This window comes from Buteo buteo, chromosome Z (genome assembly GCF_964188355.1).
Source record: "Buteo buteo chromosome Z, bButBut1.hap1.1, whole genome shotgun sequence".
In the NCBI taxonomy this organism is placed as follows: domain Eukaryota; kingdom Metazoa; phylum Chordata; class Aves; order Accipitriformes; family Accipitridae; genus Buteo; species Buteo buteo.
Genome location: NC_134204.1, coordinates 32,074,769 through 32,094,287, shown reverse-complemented (window position 1 = coordinate 32,094,287; position 19,519 = coordinate 32,074,769). Strand labels below are relative to the sequence as shown.

Here is a 19,519-nt window from a genome sequence, read left to right as displayed (position 1 = left end):
AACATGCCAGCCCTTATGCAGTACTCTGAAAAGTAGAGCTCATTATCAAATCATGTGTTTTCCTGAAGAAAAGCTTCTCTTCTGGGAGAGGATGGCAACTGAAGGGTACTGTTTGTTCTTGTCAGAATCAAAAATGAGACATACACAAGATCCATGTGATACCAAAACCAGCCTCTCTGCCCCTTCCTTGCCTCAAACAGTGTTGGGGCAAAATGTCAACTGATTGAGTATTTTGTGTTCTGAATGAATCTCTTGTTAATAGTATAACAAGGAAGGGAAAAAAAGAACAACTTTGTCATGGATCTGTGGTGCCATCTGGTATGTAAATGCACAATGCTGCTGTTGGGGAATTGGGCTGAGACGGTCAAACACCATGTCCTGGTTCAGATCTCAGTTCTTTAACAAAATCTTATTTCTCTGACATGGTGCTGCTAACTCTGTCAGTGTAAGGTCACTGGAATTGACATATGGATTCCACAGGTGTTACCTTTTTAAAGATAACATTTCAGGAGAAGAAGAGGATGGAAGAGGAGGACTACTTAGGAGAAACCCCAGAGCAACCCAGGTCTTTTGTGATAGTCGGCAACTTGTGGCAAGCCTAGGACACTGATGAATTTTGATGATAGGTAGGAAATGAATGCTTCTGGAGTAACTGAAAATAACATGCTTGACCTTTTAAAAAGAGTAGTAGTTGTTTTTATGCTGTTGACTGTGATTCCATCTTTCTAGAGCAAGATCCTGGTATTTTTATTAATTTATTTCCCTTACTTGATAATCTTTATTTTTCTCTGGCATTTGAGGCTTCCTACAGCAGACAGCAAAGAAATATAAGTACCTTGACACCTCGTTTAGTAAAGGCTTTAGTTCTAAGTTTTATGGGAATTTCAGTGGAAACTCACCAGTATTTCAGTGCTAAATCTACATTAACTGTAACAGTAAGAGTGAATAAGGACACGATACCCTTTTCAGTTGGTGCTGAGGATCCTCATCTCCCCATGGTTTGGGGATTTACTTTGAAGTAGGTATTATCTGGCTTCCAGGGCTGAACAGTTCCTCTATAGGCCTGATCTGGAGCTTTTTGAAAAGAAGCTATCCCTCAAATTGCTGTTACCTCAACTGCAGGCACCTCCAGGAAGCAACATGTTGTCCTGTTGAGTGCCTTGCACAGGCACCATTAATATGTTGTCGTCCTGAAAGCCTGGTTCATGAAAGTAAGTTCCTCCTCAAGTAATTTCCAGGTGAAACTGTGGTCCTTAGTGTCAGACTCATTTCCTTCTGCTCCACCTTTGAACAATGTACAGTAAAGAAGTGGCAGTCTTAATCTAAGCTATGCCAAAAGGATGCCATGAATGCAGTGGTGCCTGTGTTCCTGCACCTTGTTTTTCCACAGAAGAAAGATTGGATAGCTTTCTGGCAGTGTTTTAATTTGCCGCTACTTTGCCTGCAGTTGGCTGGTGGTTCTGAGCCCAGGGGATTTTTCAGATTTATGGGACTTTCTCCATGAGATGCAGGATAACCAACCATGGGTGAAAACCTTTTGGATGCAGTCAAGCACTATCAAGGTGAGGCAGAGTTATGACTTTCCTTACATGTAACTTCAGGAGGCCATACCTGGATTCAGGAGAATGGTGATGCTTTCTAAAGTCCTGTTTCCAACAGTGAGTGGCTAACTGGTTTGAGGTGAGAAACTCTCTGCAGGTGAGCTGCTGATTTAGGTCTCTGAGGCCACCTCAGAAACTCTTTGAAGAAAGTGAATACAGGCAACACTGACTACATCACTAGCATCTTGGAACAAAACAGCCCTTTGCAAGTAATGCCTGCAGTAAGAGGCCAGTGAAACTTAAATTGGAATATTGCTGCTACAGCTGAAGTAACAGCAGTCCTAAAATGGATACAAACACTCAGTACTTTTTCTGTGCTATTAAACAGATACATAGTCACCAGCTGACAGAGAGTCCAGATGACTAATACTATTCCATGCATTTACCAAAAAAAATAAAAGAATGACTTTTCATTTCTCCCTTCACATGGTCACAGGATCCTGTTCAGACTGGTGGGGACCTGAGGAGGTCTCCAGCACCAATCAGGGCATGAAGCCCCCAAGGATGGAAACAGCCCTGGCTCCACCGCTGGGTTGTCCTTGTGGCTCCATCCTGAGCCTCTTGTGTTTCAGCTTGTGCCGCTGCCTCTTGCCCTCCCGCCATCCACCTCTGTGAAGAGCCTGGCTGCGTCTCCTCTATCCCTCCCTGCGGTGCCAGGGATGCCCCCAAACCTGCCCCACCTGCTGCCTGAACCAGCCCCAGTCCAGCAGCATCTTGGTGGCCCTCTGCTGAACTCAGTCATGTTTATCAACTCCTTTCCTGTACTTGGTGCCCCAAAATGGATGCACAACTGCAGAGCAGAGGGAAACAATCACCTCCTTTGATCTACTGTCTGTGCCCCTGTTCATACAGCCCAAGATGCCACAGGCCTTCTTTACTGCCTGTGTCAGATGTCAGTCATATCAAAATACAGAAATGGGTGACAGGGCTTGCAAATAAAATGCAGAATTTTAACAGAAAGTCAGAGGTGGAAACAGCATCTCTTAAACATCTCTCCATTCCTCCCCCGCATCCAGCAATTCCCCTTCCTTTAATTTTATAAAATGACAGGTTACTTTAAATTTTGGAACACTGCAGAAGACTGAAAAATAATAATTCCTTGAAAAAAACTAAGTTTTTCAATAGGTATGATTGAAAAATGTTTTGTCAGAAATTTCAGGGCCTTGCTACAATACTTTGCCCACCCAGTTGTGACTCTTCCAATGTGTGTTCTGCAATCAAGCCCTCACAGATAGTTGATTTATTAAATTTTTGAAATAATTGTTATTCTTATGAGACAAGAATTAATTATTTTAGATGAGTGATTTATGTTAAACTTGGATTTGCAGATCAAGTGTTTCCATGGTAAAAATTTCTGAAGTTCATAACTAGGGCAGCTATGATATTTGTAATAGTCTGAAAGCTTGTAAGTGCTATGTTTTTTCCTTTTACTGTTTCTTTTTAAATTTGATCCAGCCGTTTCTCCCTTCTTTTACATTCCCTCTTCCCTCTGATAAAATAAAATGACGAAAAAAAAAGAAAAAGATTTGGATACAGACTCTTTATTCTCATAAATGAGTATTTGCTCAAAGAGCCTCAGGAGAGTTGAAATGTGGGTCTAAAGAGGACTTCAGAAAGTCACCTAGTCCACCCCAATGTTCTGAAGCACAACTGAATATATTCAAATTCTCTCTCATGTCTTATTTATTCCCCGATACGTTTATGTATTCATATTCTCCCTACAGTCTGTTTCTGTGCTTAACAGGCTACAGTGAAGTGTTACCCCATTACATAACTCTTGCTGCAAATTATATCAATTACTAATTGCCTTAACAGGGAAAGAAATTAATTGTGTCTTCTTTATCTCAACCTATTACGGATTTGAAGGCTGTTCTCATGCCCTGTACAACCTTTTGTCTTCTAAACCAGACAAACCTTCTTACATTTTTTCCTTAGGCTGCATTTCCTTAACATTCCTCATTCTTGTTCCACTTAATTCCTTGCAACTTATGTTCCTCTTCCAGTTAAAGCCTTGCAAGCATCATTATCTCCTCTAGCTTAACATAGTACAGAAAGATATTTGCTATTTTCAATATAGGGTTGCATTTGGGATTCTTACTCGGTTTGAAGTCCACTGTAGCTTTAGGTCTTCCTCTGTTATTCATCAATCCCTCTCCATTTTATATGTGTGTATTTTGCTTTTTAATTTTTCTATTTAGGACTGTATTTCTCTCTACTGAATTCTATTATTCATGTAACCGTCACCATTTACCAGGCTTATTTTTAATTTATCAGATTCCAGCCCCATTCTGTAGAATATCTGCAAACCCTTTAGCTCAAAACTATATTCATGTACTCTTGCTTTCAAATCCAACTTGTTTACTGAAAACACTGAACACTACTTCCCCAAGCTAAACATCTGTGAGCTGATGCCTCTTCCTATTTGATAGTGATGGCTGCAGTCTGTATTTGGGGGGAGGGTTTCTATCTGCTGCATACACGCTTCATGGTAATTTCATTTAGACCATAGTTTCCCTAGTTTGCTTATTCCACGGCCCTGTGGAACTCTGTCAAAGACTTGTATAGTCAAAATGCAACTTCAACATCAAAATAATATGATATTGTAAACTAATTACTTTCTTCTTCAGTTTCAAAAATTCCTATCCCAAACTTCCATCATTACATAAATCCTACTAATATTGAGTTTAGAGAAAATAAAACACTACCATATGTCCTGAAATGGTGTAAGATGTCTGATGTAGTCACACCACTATGTCATGTTCTTGATACCTTCTGTTTTGAAGTTTCAGGAGATGGAGGGAAGGGTAGGGTAATGCTGACTTTTCTGGTTTAATATTAGCCCAGCTTCCTCTTTCTTTTCTCTGCTGGAGTTGATCTAAAGTAACTAAAAATCCAGCTGATAAGATAAGAGTGGCTCCTGCCATGTAGAAGCCTGCTCGGTAATCTCCAGCCATGTCCACGATCAGACCTTGAGAGAAACAAATGACAGCAATGTAATTGATAGAAAACAGGCTACAGTGAAGTGTTACCCCATTACATAACTCTTGCTGCAAATTATATCAATTACTAATTGCCTTAACAGGGAAAGAAATTAATTGTGTCTTCTTTATCTCACCCTATTATGGATTTGAAGGCTGTTCTCATGCCCTGTACAACCTTTTGTCTTCTAAACCAGACAAACCTTCTTACACTTTTTCCTTAGGCTGCATTTTCTTAACTGTGAGCTGTGAATCAGCTCAGCAGTGTGAACATATCATCACAAAGAGAGTATGCTGGCTAGATACCTGTCTTGCAGCTTTCTACATCATGAGTGCATGAAACATCACCCCATTATAGCACTTTAAAATTTGAAACACAATTCACATCTATTTACTTTGCATATATGAATTGCTAGTAAAATAAAATGCTATACAGTTTAAGGCACTTTCCAACCTAAAACATGGCAGACAATGAAGGTAATGGCAGAAAAAACCCAAATCATGCAGCTTTGTATCTGAGTAGCCCCATGTTCTGTGGTGTAGGTGTCATCGGTTGCTGTAATTTGGACCATAACTGTGCAGCACGAGAGAGTTTAAAGAAGGCAAGGAGAGGCCTCTGCTGAAGAGACAGTTGGAGAGGTTGCCTGCAGTGTTATGGGCTTCCCTGTTCATCACTTTACAAAGAGTCACAGATGTTAACAAAAAGACCCTGGGTTTTAGGTAGCTTTGAGCCAACAAAAATACCTAATGTCACTGCATACTGTACTGAAGAAGCAGTAGTATAGTAGTAGTACTGCAGCAGTATATGTGATAGTATCAGCTGCTCTGTGGGTACAATAGCAGGTTCATTTGTGAGCTGATGAAGGCTTTGCTTGGTCTTCCACCAGAAAGTTTGTCCACATTTAGTGTACTCCCTCGCCCTTGTTCTAATCTAACATCAGTCCCATCAGGCAAAGGAACTCTCAACCCAGATCTTTTAGATTTTACTTTTAAAGTAGAAGAGAAGAAGAGCCCGAGAACCACTTAGAGTTCCCTCCTCTTCCATACCTTCTTTTTAGCTTACTATAAATACACAAAGGGGTCGCACTGAACCCCAGGCAATCAGTACTAGTGACCAGCCACAATATAAACATCTTGCTATCTTTGTATTTTATTCAGATCTTCCCAACATACTTTTGATAGTTTTGTCTCAATTTCATTATAAATCTTCCTTCCTATATTCTCAAAAGTGAATTAAAATATTCCAGTATTCAGTCTGACGCATTTGCAGCCTATTAGTGGTGTCATTACCACAGAAGTCACTGTAGTGCATAAGCAGTGGTCTTTGGATAAGGACACAGATCCACATTTTACAAGTCACATTAGTCATTTTTCTGCTGTGTCATTTTTCTGCCATATCATTTTGTAAAGTCCCTACAGCTTGCACTTTGTTTATCTTGCATTTTTCCATGATGACTTTGTCTCATTGCCACCCCATAAATCCATGTGCTGTCTCATTGTCTACTCTCTCTTCCCACTGTTTTTATGTGCTGCCTCCCTCATTTATTATATTGGTTAGCTTGAATGCTGTCTGAAAACAGCAGGCATCACTGTGAATATTTGCTTGAGGTTCACATAGCCTAATGTTTCAAGCTGTTCGATTTGACCTTCTGTAGAAACCCTCCCAACAATACCAGCATTTATGCAACATCACTAGTCTGAAATTTCAGTTTCTTCTCTGAAAATGTGGATTGCTTGTCCCAAAGGTACAGTTTCATAGGAAGACAGTGGGAGTCCATCAAGTGGGATTCTGGGGGATTCAGGAAGCAAGAACACCACCATGCAAACCCTGCCATTCTGCCCTGCTCTCATGTCAAACAGGTATCTCTAAAACCACAGAGAAGAGAGGGAGCAAGGTATTTTGAAGAGGAACTAAACTGACTCTCTGTTTTTATAGACTTCTTGGTCTGGATACTTCTAAGCTAAAAAAGGGGGAAATTTAGGTCTGGATCCGTATTTTTTCAGTTTGGGTTGCCATTCCCCTTTCTTCTTGTAAATGGTATTTGGCAGAGTACCATCTTAACTTACCAGCAAGAGGAGGCCCCACAAAACCTCCAGTGCTTCGAATGAGCATGAAAAGCCCTAGAGCACTGTCAAAATCTGGCATGCCTACAACATCTGCTAGCACTGTAATGTGAACGGCGACTGTTGTACCAAAGAAGAATCCATAGAAGCCAGTGAATATTGCCAAGGACAGGTAATTGTTAGCCAGTGGCAACAGCATCAGGGAAGTACTGATCAGTGTAATTGTCATTGTCAGCAAATGAACAGTTTTGGTAACGTGGAGATTGGCATACCAGCCACACAGCAGTCTGCCTGCAAAGTCCCCCATAGCCAAAATGGATAGGAGGGATGCAGTCCACGATTCATCTATTCCCAGGCTGTAGCTAAGTGGAACTAAAAACAACGGAGGAACAAAAAAACTCATAGCAGCTAATATGCCAAAAATGGCATAAAGTACAAACTCCGGTCGCCTCACAAGCATCCAGTTGAAGGTTTTGTGTGTGATGGGAGACTTATCTTCTTTGTCCATCCCAGATGCACCATTGCCAGCTGGTGTCTCAGTTGCAGAATGGCTAGCCTCAAGGAGGCAGCTGCTTGCCAGGGGTCGCATCAGTACTCCACAGACACAGATATTGAGTTGGATGCCACCTATGATCAAGAGGGCACCTTTCCATCCATATTGACTAATCAGCCACTGGAAAAATGGCCCAAATGTGAATGCAAAGGCACATTCTCCAGCACTGGCAATAGCATTGGCCAAAGCTCTTTTCTTGGAGAAATAATGGCTAACAATGCTAATGGCTGGTGTCCATGAAAATGAAATCCCAAGTCCTGAAAAACACCAATATAAATAGCACCAGTCAGACACTATTGAGGTATTTTGTGAAGGTGGAAATTAAAGCAGTCAGTGCTCCTACATTTGCAAAGTTAAAAACTAGTAAAAGACTTTTGTTCATAGCAGAAGCATGAGCTTAGCTGTACTATGTGTAAGAGTATATTTGTGGCATATGTTCTGTAAGAGTAAGTTCTACATTCAGGCAAAAAAGCAGGAGTATGAAGTATACACTATTATATTGTTGCTGTGAAAAAAAAAAGTTAGTCTGACAAGTTTGCCACTGGGTGAAAAATCACACGGCCACGTGGTTGAAACTAGACAGATCTCAGAGTGTCCACACTGTCCTAATTAAGGCTGGTAGTAGATCACATTGCCAGGTTTAGCTGAGCTGTGCTCAGGGTAGAAAGTTAGGGAGGACATGAAGGAAGCTGGTGCATTACCTCTATTTGCTCTTCATTTTCTTGCCCAGCTGCTTTGAGCAGGCTTCAAACCTGCTCTAACTTACAGTGATTTTAATGGCTCCCTTGAAACTATTTGGCAGCCATGGACTGCCAAAGGGCTCAAATTCCAGACATTTTCTCAGGCATCCAGCATGGAACTGGGAATGGTTTATTTTATTCCCTGCCAGCTTCACTTCCTGTTCCAGGAAAATCTGCTAGCTGTTGGAGACAACTTTCTGGCCTGTTTTCACCTGGAGTAAATGAAAGGACTGAAATCAACTGCAAGCCTAGGCCTGTGTTCAAAACACAAGATTATTTGATAGGAAGTACAAAATTTAGGACCTCTATGTCCTTGTATTTCAGCACCCTTTAGGTTCTTTAAACCTTCACAGAGCTCTTGGCTCCGAGTGAAAAATAAAACACTTTTCATTTTCTGGTTGTATATAATTTGCAGGTGAAAATTACCAGCATCTAATCATTCACCTTCTTTGTCATTGCAGGTTTCTAGCACAAATTCTTACTTCCGGAGTGGGACAAGAGGGAAATGACCTTTACAGACGGTTGCTGGTTCTAGTTGGTCATAAAATCAAAATAGAAATCAGATTTTAAAACCCCTACCATTACCACCCTCAAATAAGGGCACTGAGTTGTTCGTGAAAGAAATCCATGAAGCCATAAAGTCATACCCTGTAGGAAGCCAGTCGTTGCATACATCCAGACCATGTTGAGTCCAAGAAATCCCAGTGACATTCCTGAAAAAGCCAGGAGTCCTCCAGTGATCACAACTGCCCGATGGGTGTACCGTACACATAGTGAGCTGGCAACAGGGGCTGGATCAGCAGCAAAATAGGAGAAAGATAAATACGTTAGGAACATTAAGCTGGTTGACTGGACCAAACAATCAAATAAAGCATTTGGAGGAGAAATACCCTTATAATGCTTGTCTCAAACAGCCTGAATTCTGCTGGACGGGGGGCGTCAATGGAGATTTTAAGATTGGATCCTTGCTGATAGTGAAATGACTGGCCCTCGGGCACAGTTTTTAAATTATATTCAAAATATTTGGACTTTTTTAAAGGGAAAGAGCTTTTCAGTGCCTTTCTCATGGAACAGTTCTACTGAGTTTCATGCAAGGATACAACTAACAACGTAACAGAAATTCATGTAGTGTTTTAGCAGAAAGTGAAACCCCAGCCATAGAACCTCTAGGTTAATCTGTAAAAATTGTATTATTGAGAGTGTATTATTGATATGGCTGGCATGAAAACTCTCTGGAGAAAACTAATCTTCATCTTCCAGCGCTTTGCAAAGTCATCTATTCATGGTATTGCAAATATTTTATAGAGGACTAAAAATCAAGGTTTATTTTGAAGTTACATTTCTCCAGGAAATTTGCTGTTCATTTCTTAAATTTTTATTTCAGTGGTACAGTATTTCTCAGCAGACTGCAGGAACTCTTCAATACATGAGGGCAAAGTTGCGCCTGAGTTGCAAAGTTGCAAAGATCTGCCTTTGTGCAGCAATTCCAAACCCCAAAGCACTGGTCTCTAGTTGCTATATGGAAGCACCTGAAATGTTAGGGATATTTTTGCTTAATTAAGCATCAGTTATACTGCCTGGCTGTTTTTCCATCAGCATTACAGCGTTAAGATCAAGGCCATACCTACCACGGAAAGACACTCTGTTCTGTGGGGATAGTTTCAAATCACAAACACAGGATTATTTTTTTTAATTAACCGTGGCCACTAGAGGGATCCCAAGTAACACCTGACACCACCGGTTCTCGGTGAGGCTTTGTAGCGCTCCCTACAATTTACTAATATTCTGGAAATTGGAGCTCGAGGATAAAATTAAATTCGGTTGATGACGACCATGTTTGTAAACTGAACTAAGTGGGGAGACAGTGAAGAGAGGGCAGTCAGCAAGGGAGGGTTTATAGTAGTTTGTAGGGGCAACTTGTACGTTCACCTGTGTTAAGTAAGATAAGAATGAAGAGAATTTGGTAGCTAGGACAAGTGAAATAAACCTAGCAGAGAGATATTAATGGCTGCAAAATCTGCAGGACGTACATTGTCTGACAGCAGGTAGCTGGCAGAAGTTATACAAACTCCAAATGTCTCATCAGCATTTACAGCAAAAATAAAATTATTTGATAAGCATGTAAAATCGACACTGGAATTCAGTGATGGTCTGTAACATGTAGTGGAAGGGATGAGACAGGACAAAGCATATACACCTGGAGAATCATAAATATATGATGAACAAAAGAAAAGTAGACTCAGGATAACAAGAGATCCATGGAAGTGCTTAAAGACAAGAGAAAGGTCTGCAGTTGGAGCAGAAATACTACCAAAAAGCAAATTTTTTTTAACAGGGAATGAGGAGAAGAAATAAGCAGAAATTGAAAATGGGGTAGCAGGAGGAAGAAAGAAGCTACTCACAGAACTGGAAATGGAGAAGATTGCTAGGTTCCAGAGTCTGAAAGGAAAAAGGTCAATACACAGAAAACTTACAAGCAATTAAAAAGTATGATAATCACAGTGCAAAGAGAAAGGTGATAGGAGATGTACATCAGTACCAAGATAAGGTCTGTGTGTGTGATGGGGAGAATCCTTGCTGTGGTAAATTGAACAGCCTGTTGCAGGTGCAAACCCCAAAAGTAGAAGCACATGTTCTCCTTCCACATGAGACACAGAGCTGCTGTTGAAAGGATCCAAACAGGAAAAATTAGTAATTCACTGATCATCCTTCATACTGAGCCAAATGACACTGAAGGTTTCCCAGAGGAACACATTAAGAAAGACTAAGCCAGGCCAGGAAAGATGCTCAAAGAACTGGAGATGATCTTCAGCAGAAAGTCTTCTGGTCCCTATAAATGAAGCAAAGGCAGGAGAAGATAAGGAAAATTACCTAGTGACCTGAGACATTATGAACTGCTGTACAGTAGAGTTTTGGAACATTTGGCCGTCAAGCTGTATACACTAAAAGAGGATTCTTTTCATAGGATTTCCAAGGATGAAAAACAATTTCTGCTGAAAATTATAGCTGTCTTCTTTGAAGTAGGCCAGCCTCGCCCCTGGCTAGGCAAATACAGTTTTGCTGGTTTATACATGATATTATTATTTAATATGCTCTATCCTTGATACATTCCTATATAATGTAAATATATATTTAAAACAAACAAAAAACCTAAACCAGGACTTTGAGTTCTTTTATCCTCCTATGCTGTTTTTTTTTCTCATTAACATTCTCATTTTCTCATTACAAAATAGTATCACAATAGGTCAGTGATAAGTCTAATTTGTAAACCAAATTGATAGATTCCCATTTATTCACTTCTGTATTCTGTGAAGTAGGTGGAAAAGCAGGTTTTCATTGATTTTTCATTTAATTATTTCTGTCAGAATGAAACAAGCTCTAATATTGCAAATCAAGCATCAAGGATAGCAGTTCATGGAACTGGTAAAATCTTTTCAACCCATGACTTGCTTTATCTTTTTACTTTAACTTTGAATTACTGTTTCGTTCTTCTGAATATATTCTTTAAAGAAAGATCAGTTGCTCATGATCTTTGGAAGTACTGCTCTTACAAGCAATAATACTGATAGGTGTGGGCTGAGTAGGATGCATCTAATTATATAGTGTCTACACTATGAAGCATGTTCACAAACAAAATTATGATAGCATTTATTATGTAAGGATATTTACCTATTGCAACTATATATCTATACGAGTATATGTAGAGAGGACTTCACAAATTCTGTACAATTAGTGCATGCACATGTTTGGAAACCTCACCATAACGGTGAAGGATCATCCAGTTTACAAGGGCACAAAGGATTCTGTAAACAACTAAGTTAAGAGTCAAATGCAGTATGTTTGATATTTTTCCATCCTTTGTTTGGTGAGATGTTGCATTTGACTTGATCCCATAGCTCATTGACTTTGACTCTCTGATTCCTTACTGTCCGCCTGCATGGTCTTCTCTTCCTTATGTTCTCTATGAGTGAATTGAATTATTGAATATTTTTTTTATTTTTAACTCAGTGAGTTTTCTATTAGATCAATGACTTGGAACCACTCTAAGGGGTGAAAAGAGAGGCAGAACTGGCAAAACATGGAAGGAAGTGGGAATCTTGGTGAAGACAAAAAGAAGAAGAGGTGGGGAAAGCAGGACCAAGAGTCACCATTTTGGTAGCAGATGGCTTATCTTCTAGGCAGGGTCACAGTCCTTATATCTTAAAGTAGTTTGAAAAAGTGACAGTCACTGTGAGATCAGTGAACTTGCACAAACTGGTTTAAGAGCTTGATGCAACAAGCTCCGTAGTTCTTAGGATAATCTGCATTGAGTTTGATCCAAATCCTGTAGGAAAATTGAATCATGAGTCTAGGTACATGACGTTCTTTAAGGCAATCAGATTCCTGTGTATATACAGAGTTCTCATTAACCCATTCCATGTCTGAGGCATGGATACATCTTTAGGGGTAAAGCAAGTGCCAATTTTCTGTAGAGACAGAAGGAAGTATTGTCCTTACATGTTTTCTTTCCTTTTTTTTTTTTTTTTAAGGAAGCTCTTCAGAATTTCTTGAGTAGTTAAGACATTAAAATAAAATGCTAGAGGAACACTTCTACCTACCTCCTAAATGAAAGATGACAATAGTTACTGATGTGATCCAGGAAGTGGTGCTTGCAAGTTCATCAAAGTGCTGCTGGATTTCAACAAAGAACAGACCAAAAGTCTTGAGGACGGCAGCAGTGAGGCCCATCACCGTGAAGGCTGACACTACCACAACCCATCCATAGCCACCATCTGGTGGACTGCTGTCTTTGGCCTGCATCTTTTCTAATTCTCAGATCTTCTCTCAGGGTTTTTTTTGCTGGGGTGGTAGTGATGGTGGTGAGGATTTTTAACAGATCTGCAAATTAGTGGAAGGCCCAGTGTTAAAGAAATTAATTAAAAGATTTTAGGAATGGCTTACACAAGTAATTAGCAAGTGAAAATACAATATGCATTTCAGTGATTTGATTGAAAATATTACCTGAGAAACAGATGCCCCAGGAAACAGAAGGCAGAGGAGAAAGTAAAACAAAGAAAGTAAAAAAATGGAGAAAGGAAAAATATTCAGGTAAGAAGGGCAGAAAAAAGAAGCCTTCAGATGTGAAAATAGGAGAGAAGATGATGGGAAAAGACATGACGCAGACACTAAGATTTTGAAACATAGGCCCAGAATCCTACCCATTCTAGTAATTTCAAGAACCTTATCCCACCCACTTCTCAAACCAATACATTATAGTAAACAATTAGCAAATTAAATGCCTGACAGGATACCATACTTTCTATCATTCTCTGGACATTGCAATAAACTTAATGAACTTCAAAGACATCAAGGCAGCTGTTTGTACCCATCAGCCTCTTGTCATAATTGTGTGTATGGATAAAGCATAATTATATTTGCTAAGTTGCTCCTTTGAGCAGTATCACTTGTGTGACAGAATAAGAGGTAGAAAAAAAGAAAAGATTCTAACCTTAAAAGGGCAGGAAATCTGCCAGTTTCAATCTTCTAGGTATCCACATAAATGGAAATAAATGGAAGCTACTTCACTTTTCTAGAAGTCTGAACCTAGTGGACTTTCCATTCCTGAAATGGCAGCCTCTCAAAGAAAGATTCCACCTTCCATTTGGCAAATACCAAAATGACAATTAAAAACAAAAGAAATCAAGTTGAAGGTATTGACTATGGGATCCTTTCAACCTTGATACTATTTAATCATTGCCTAAGTTCCAGGAATACTGCAAATCTGTTTTTTCTCTTTGTGCTTTGTCTCTAAAAACCCATGTGCAGTGGCAACTTTGACTAAAGAGTGGGAATGTATAAACTTAATACTAACTCTTGATGTTGTTGTAAGCAATACTCTAATTCAGAACCATGAAAATAATTTCTTAGTAATTCCAGTGGCAATAGGTCTTCTCCCTGTGTAAACAGGATGTATGTAATCTCGAAAATGGTATTCAGCATGAAACTGGGTGTTACTCTGATCTCTGAGGACTGTATTAGGGAACCAGTATTAGATATGGTACTGGACGTTTGAACACTATCTGTACACTGTGAAACTTTGGAGCTCCCTGCCACATCAATACTATGGATACTAAAACTTTACATGGAAATATTAGATAAATCTGTGCTGTTCAAAACCACTGAGGATTAACAAATGCTTAAAAATGGTCCCTGGCTCAGGAAATCTCCAAGCTGCAAGTAGTCAGAAACTGGGAGGTATCACTTTATGCTTAGTCTATTCTTAAACATCCCCTTTCGGCCTGAACCAATATAGCCGTTTTTATAGTGCGAGTAGCTTTTAAGGAACACTGCGTAAGAATTTTAGGGTACTCAACATCTTAGCATTTATAAACATTCATGGCTCCAGCACTGCAAAGCATTTTTGCCAAAATGGGGCACAAGCTTCTTTGTGAAGACATCTTAATAGGCAAGCGTATCTTATTAAAAGCATAACTGAAAAAGCGTATTTCCCCTCAGAAGTTTTGTGACAAACTTGGAGTAATCATGCAGTGCACAGAGGACATGGGACCTGGCTGAGGGAGGGTAACATTCCCACTTTTTTCTTGTTTCTTCGTGGACACCAAATTCTGAGCGGGCATGTTGTACAAAATGCAGGAGAGCAAAAGAGACAGGGCACAGGAAGCAGTTTTGTCTAAGAGGAGAATGTAGCTAAAGATAACTAAACATGTACTATACTTACATTTATCTTCCCTGTGTGCAGCTGGGAAAGATGTGGGTTAAGGGAATCCATACCACTAGAAGCCATCCAGTACAAAGCAGCAGCCACTAGTCCTGTGATTTGCTACACTGAGGTACATGATCTCGGGAGGACCTAGAATACTGCAGCAGGGTGGGGGAAAGAAAGAAGCCATCAGAGCCTTGTAGGGATCAGAAGCAAAATCCTTCTGCTGCCATGTGACTGGCTCAAACTTCAGACTAACATGTGGCACTGGGCATATTTGCATGACAGACATAGTCAGACAGATTAATCAGTTCCACAAGGTCTCAGACAACATCCTGAAAATCTTAAAACTCAGCCACAAAAGATGGAGGAAAGCCTTGTGGTTGAGGTCTATATGAAGGAATCTGGTTTTCACTCCCACAGTTTCTGCGTAACCTTGAACAAGTTGTTTGATCTTGCTGTGCCTCTGTCTTCTCAGTTGTCAAATGCAGCTAATAACTTTCAAAGCTCATGAATTTTGTGAGGTTGAAAATGTTAATACTTGTGTTAGTGCTGATCTACTATATGAAAATACAGATCTAGATCAAGTTGTAGCCATGTCTTATATTGCTGGGCTCAAGTGGCATGGTCATAACTGGGTTTGAGGCACTGAAGAATGTAAAACAGGATGCAACACTCAGGCTAAATGAGCCTGCCTAGGCAGAGTGATACTGAAATTACTGCACTCTGCATGGACATGCCTGAGCAAGGGGTTATGATTTCTGCCACAAGACAGAAGAAATCCTGCTACTTACCAGGCAGTACCCAGACTAAAACAGGCATGATAAAATCTACTACTTCCTGACACCGCCCAGTATCTTTCGCCTTCATTAGGCAAACTCTGCCCTGGGAGGAGTATAAATCAGGCCCTACTGCTCACAAGACTTAAACGAACAGTCTTTTTCCTGACCACAAATACATTTTTTATGTCACAGCTCAGAATTCAATCTCCAGTCTCTTTTAATGATCACAGTGTTACATGCAACTCCAAAATGAAATTACTATTTCAGTTGTGTGATTAATTAATGAGGTAGTTATCTCCCAGGATCCCTACAGATTTGAAAGCAGTGCAGCTACATACTGTAGAAAATTGCTGGAATGCCTGAACAAAGTAGAAGAAAGCGTAGATGTTGCAACGGGTGGACATGTTTCTGACACCATGCTCTACTTTCTTCTCTCCTTCACTTGCAAGTGGAATTTTACTACAAGCATGTAATTGAGAAAAACTAAGCTGAAAAAAACCACCCAGGATCTCTTTTTGCTCTTAGCTATTGAGTAATGGTAAATGGTAAGGTTTTTATGTCTTCACTTTCTCCTCTTGCCCCTGAAACTAAGCTTCTAAAAGGAAAGGAGGAAAAACCTGTAGGGAAACTGCCCTTTCTATTGTGCTTGGCCACACCCAAGACCCCTCAAAGAATGTAAAGCCATGGCTGGAAGCATTAGCATTCTGCCTAGCATCCCCGCCTCCTACCTCCAAGCTTTCCCATGGCAGCTGGAATGGATGCCCTGTGAGACAGAGGCTTCGGTCAGGAAAGTCACAACACTGTCATCTGTGCTTGGTGTGTGCATCACCAAGAGCAGACAGCTCTGCCAGTAATATCCTTACCCTTATGGCAAAATTTGCCAGTGAGAACATGCACGCAAAAGTGCAATCTTTATCTTTTAGCTATCTGGATAGCTACAAAGGCAGTTTCTCTGGCACTGGGGGTGTTCCTCTATTCACACTCTACAAGTTCTCCAGGCTATTTCTTCTTTTATTCATGTCAATGATTCAGAGGGTTTCTCAGACAATAATAAAAATATATTATATAAACCTTGTCTGACTGCTTGCATTTTAGTGGTGCCACATAAACTTGTGAAGACCAATACTTGCGTTACTTGGGTACCTTGTGTTCCATATTCTAACTTGCTTTTTACAGAAGAGCAAATGAGTTTAATACATTTGCTACACGTTGCAGAACTTGGTGGTGGAATCAAGAAAAGACTGTTGTTTCCATGAATCCTAGTCTTGTTTTCATGCAACTCGTACATAAAGCTCCCCAAATAACTGTATTCACTCTCTCTTAGAGGCTGGGTGGACTCCCTGTGAGCTGCCAATACTTAGCACTTTGCAGAAACAGGTTCCCCAAGAAGACAGAAAAGGCAAGCATTAAGTTTTTCCATGCTTAGATGAAGAAACATGACTTGTTAGTGGGGGTTTGGCTTGGGTTTCCAGTACAAGCATGGTACTTTACCTTGGATTTGGACTTACCAAAAAAAAAAAAAAAAAAAAGAAAAAGGAAAAGAAAAAGGAAAAAAAGGAAAAGAAAAAGGACAAAAAGAAAAAGAAAAAAGGAAAAGAAAAAGGAAAAAAAGAAAAAGAAAAGGAAAAAGAAAAGGAAAAGGAAAAAGAAAAAGAAAAAGAAAAAGAAAAAGAAAAAGAAAAAGAAAAAGAAAAAGAAGAAAAGCACACTTGATATACACAAAGGCAAAATTACTTTTACCAAAAGCTGATATTGGGACAGGACCACCAACTAGACTACCTTGATGTAGGAACTATTCAGCAATATCAACTACATAAAACTAGATACAAAGCAGATGTTTAATAAATTTACAACAGATTAACTAATATAATCTTGTTTTAATTGTTGTATTAGAAGAAAGATGGAAAGAAACATGGAAGTAAATTGTAATTGATACTGAAACTTCCTTCACACATATACCTTCTTACACAGCCAGGGAACAGGTACTTACTATGATTGTCACACTCAGATACCTTCTGGTCTTCATCTAACACTCAGACTCGCTCTGCTGATGCTCTCATGCCACCACAGCTTCAAATACAATACAGCCATGCTAGTTACTGCTTTTCAGACACAAATTCAAGAGGACCTCTTAATAAAATTCTCCTTTCTAACTTTATTAACATCATTTTAGTAAGAGCCAGGCTAATGAATATGATCTATAACACAATTTACTGACAAAGCATATCAGGATGGAAAAGACGGGCTGAATGCCCAGAGCAGTCAGTTTTAAGTAACAAAAATAAAGTATAGCATAAAGAAATTACCTTTTTCAGGTAACCCAGGCTTGTACGGGATATGAAGCTCTTCCTTCACCTTCCTGTTGTATGTAAGTTCTTGAGTCGTGCTGCAACCCACCAGGTCATCTTACTCATTGTTCCTTGTATGCACAGTCTATCTGAACAAACCAATCTGTCTCATTCAGGATGTGTAAGCTGCCAGATTTTATAAGAATCCCCTCCTCCCCTCCCCAAAAGTCATTTGACTCCACCTACACTCAGAAAAACAAAGTTCTGTCCTGACTAGAGATCAGAGAAAGCAAAATCAGGGATGGGTGGAGGAAATGGGAGAAGGAAGGAAAATTTTATATTATATCTGTACTGTACTTGTACTAGACTTGGACTGTGCTCCAGCGTTTTTATTGAACTCAACTATTGGGCCAACCAGAAAGTTCAGATGTGTTAGCCAACCTCAAACTCCCCAGTGTTCTGGGGCAGTTACTGCCAATGTTTGTTCAAATATGAAATTCATTTGTGGTTTCTCTATGACTGTGCTGTTGGGCAGATGTTGGCTACAGCTGAGCATCACATAGACTGCAGCAACTACAGAAATGATAGGAAGCTTGAATATGCTCTCTAGGTCCCAAGCCTGCAACATGGACAGTCAGAACTTTCCACTGTACCAGAGCAATCCCTTTGTTTTATGATTTGGGTTTTTAAGGGTCCCAAATTCCTTATATGCTGCTGGATCCTGTAAAGCTTTTATCTCCCAGCTTTCTCTGCTAGTTTATTATAACTGTTTCTATGTTTCCTAACAATCTGCCTTGCACTAAGGTCATGGTGGCTATAACCTGCTATTGTAATAGTTGGGGGGGGGGGGTGTTGTTGCAGTAGCTTGTCGCTTTTTGCAACCTTTTTATTTACATGCTTGTGTGTTTACCTTATGACTTGATCAGTAATCTGTGTAGTTGGTGCCAAGGGGAAGTATGAACATACCGATTGGTCAGTTGACTTGCATAGCTAAGAAACAGACACATTTCATATTTTTCAGCATTTTTGAAGTGGGAAGTCAGCAAGTTTGTGTGGTGACATTACAATTTTCTTCCACTGGGAAGATTCTCTAGGACACTTTCGTAGGGCTGGAGAAGTCAAAAGCATGGCAAAGAATAATTACGGGGTAGTTTTTGAAGAGTATTTAAGTGTGCACTGCTGACAGAAAAGTTGCCGCCATCCTTTCTTCACCTTCCTGCTACCATGTGGGCTTTTATGCAGTAACCAAACTGGTGAATTGACCCAGCTGGGCAAAACACTACACTGGGGCAGTTCCTCAATTCAGAGAAATTCATTGTGTGCCTTCACAATGCAGAAGGCAGAAAAAAGTAGCCAGGAATGAAACTTGGCAGATGCGGCTGCTTAATGCAGAGGAGAATTTCATGTGGCAATTGTAGCACAATTAGTATATTCACACACCCCGTGAAGCTGTGAGCCTAGAAACTCTGCCCTATAGACAAGGAAAGGTAGGTGACTCCAATGGTGCCAACGAGGAACAATAACTGAATTGTGGACTTACTTTAAGACAAAGTTTCAGAGTAACTTGTCAGCAATAACACTGCTCACATCTCCCTTCTTCCTTCCTCCCCACGCTGCAGAGTTTTGTGTGCTATGTTGCTGCACAGCTTCTGTCTGAGAAACCTGGGAGGCCATGAGCTGAAAGATGTCTTTATGCTGGATTTTCTTATGCCCTGATATATATAAACTGGATCAATAGGTCTGGTTCTTTCACAGGCTTATTTTCCCTCCTAAGTCTGTAGGTCTGCATTACCTTCCAGAGCCCCACTGTGAA

The 19,519-nt window shown here is 40.0% G+C and overlaps 1 protein-coding gene across 1 annotated transcript; it reads right to left on the bottom strand.

Annotated features, from left to right (window-relative positions):
• Nucleotides 1-3,061: 3,061 nt before the first annotated feature.
• On the bottom strand, nucleotides 3,062-17,880 carry LOC142026656 (monocarboxylate transporter 13-like). Its single transcript, XM_075019873.1, has 6 exons — nucleotides 17,725-17,880; nucleotides 14,655-14,794; nucleotides 12,535-12,814; nucleotides 8,584-8,727; nucleotides 6,647-7,453; nucleotides 3,062-4,569 (listed from the first exon to the last, which is right to left on the bottom strand). Exons 3-6 carry the CDS (start codon nucleotides 12,734-12,736, stop codon nucleotides 4,343-4,345), a joined length of 1,380 nt encoding a protein of 459 aa, XP_074875974.1. The 5' UTR covers nucleotides 12,737-12,814; nucleotides 14,655-14,794; nucleotides 17,725-17,880; the 3' UTR covers nucleotides 3,062-4,342.
• Nucleotides 17,881-19,519: the final 1,639 nt, after the last annotated feature.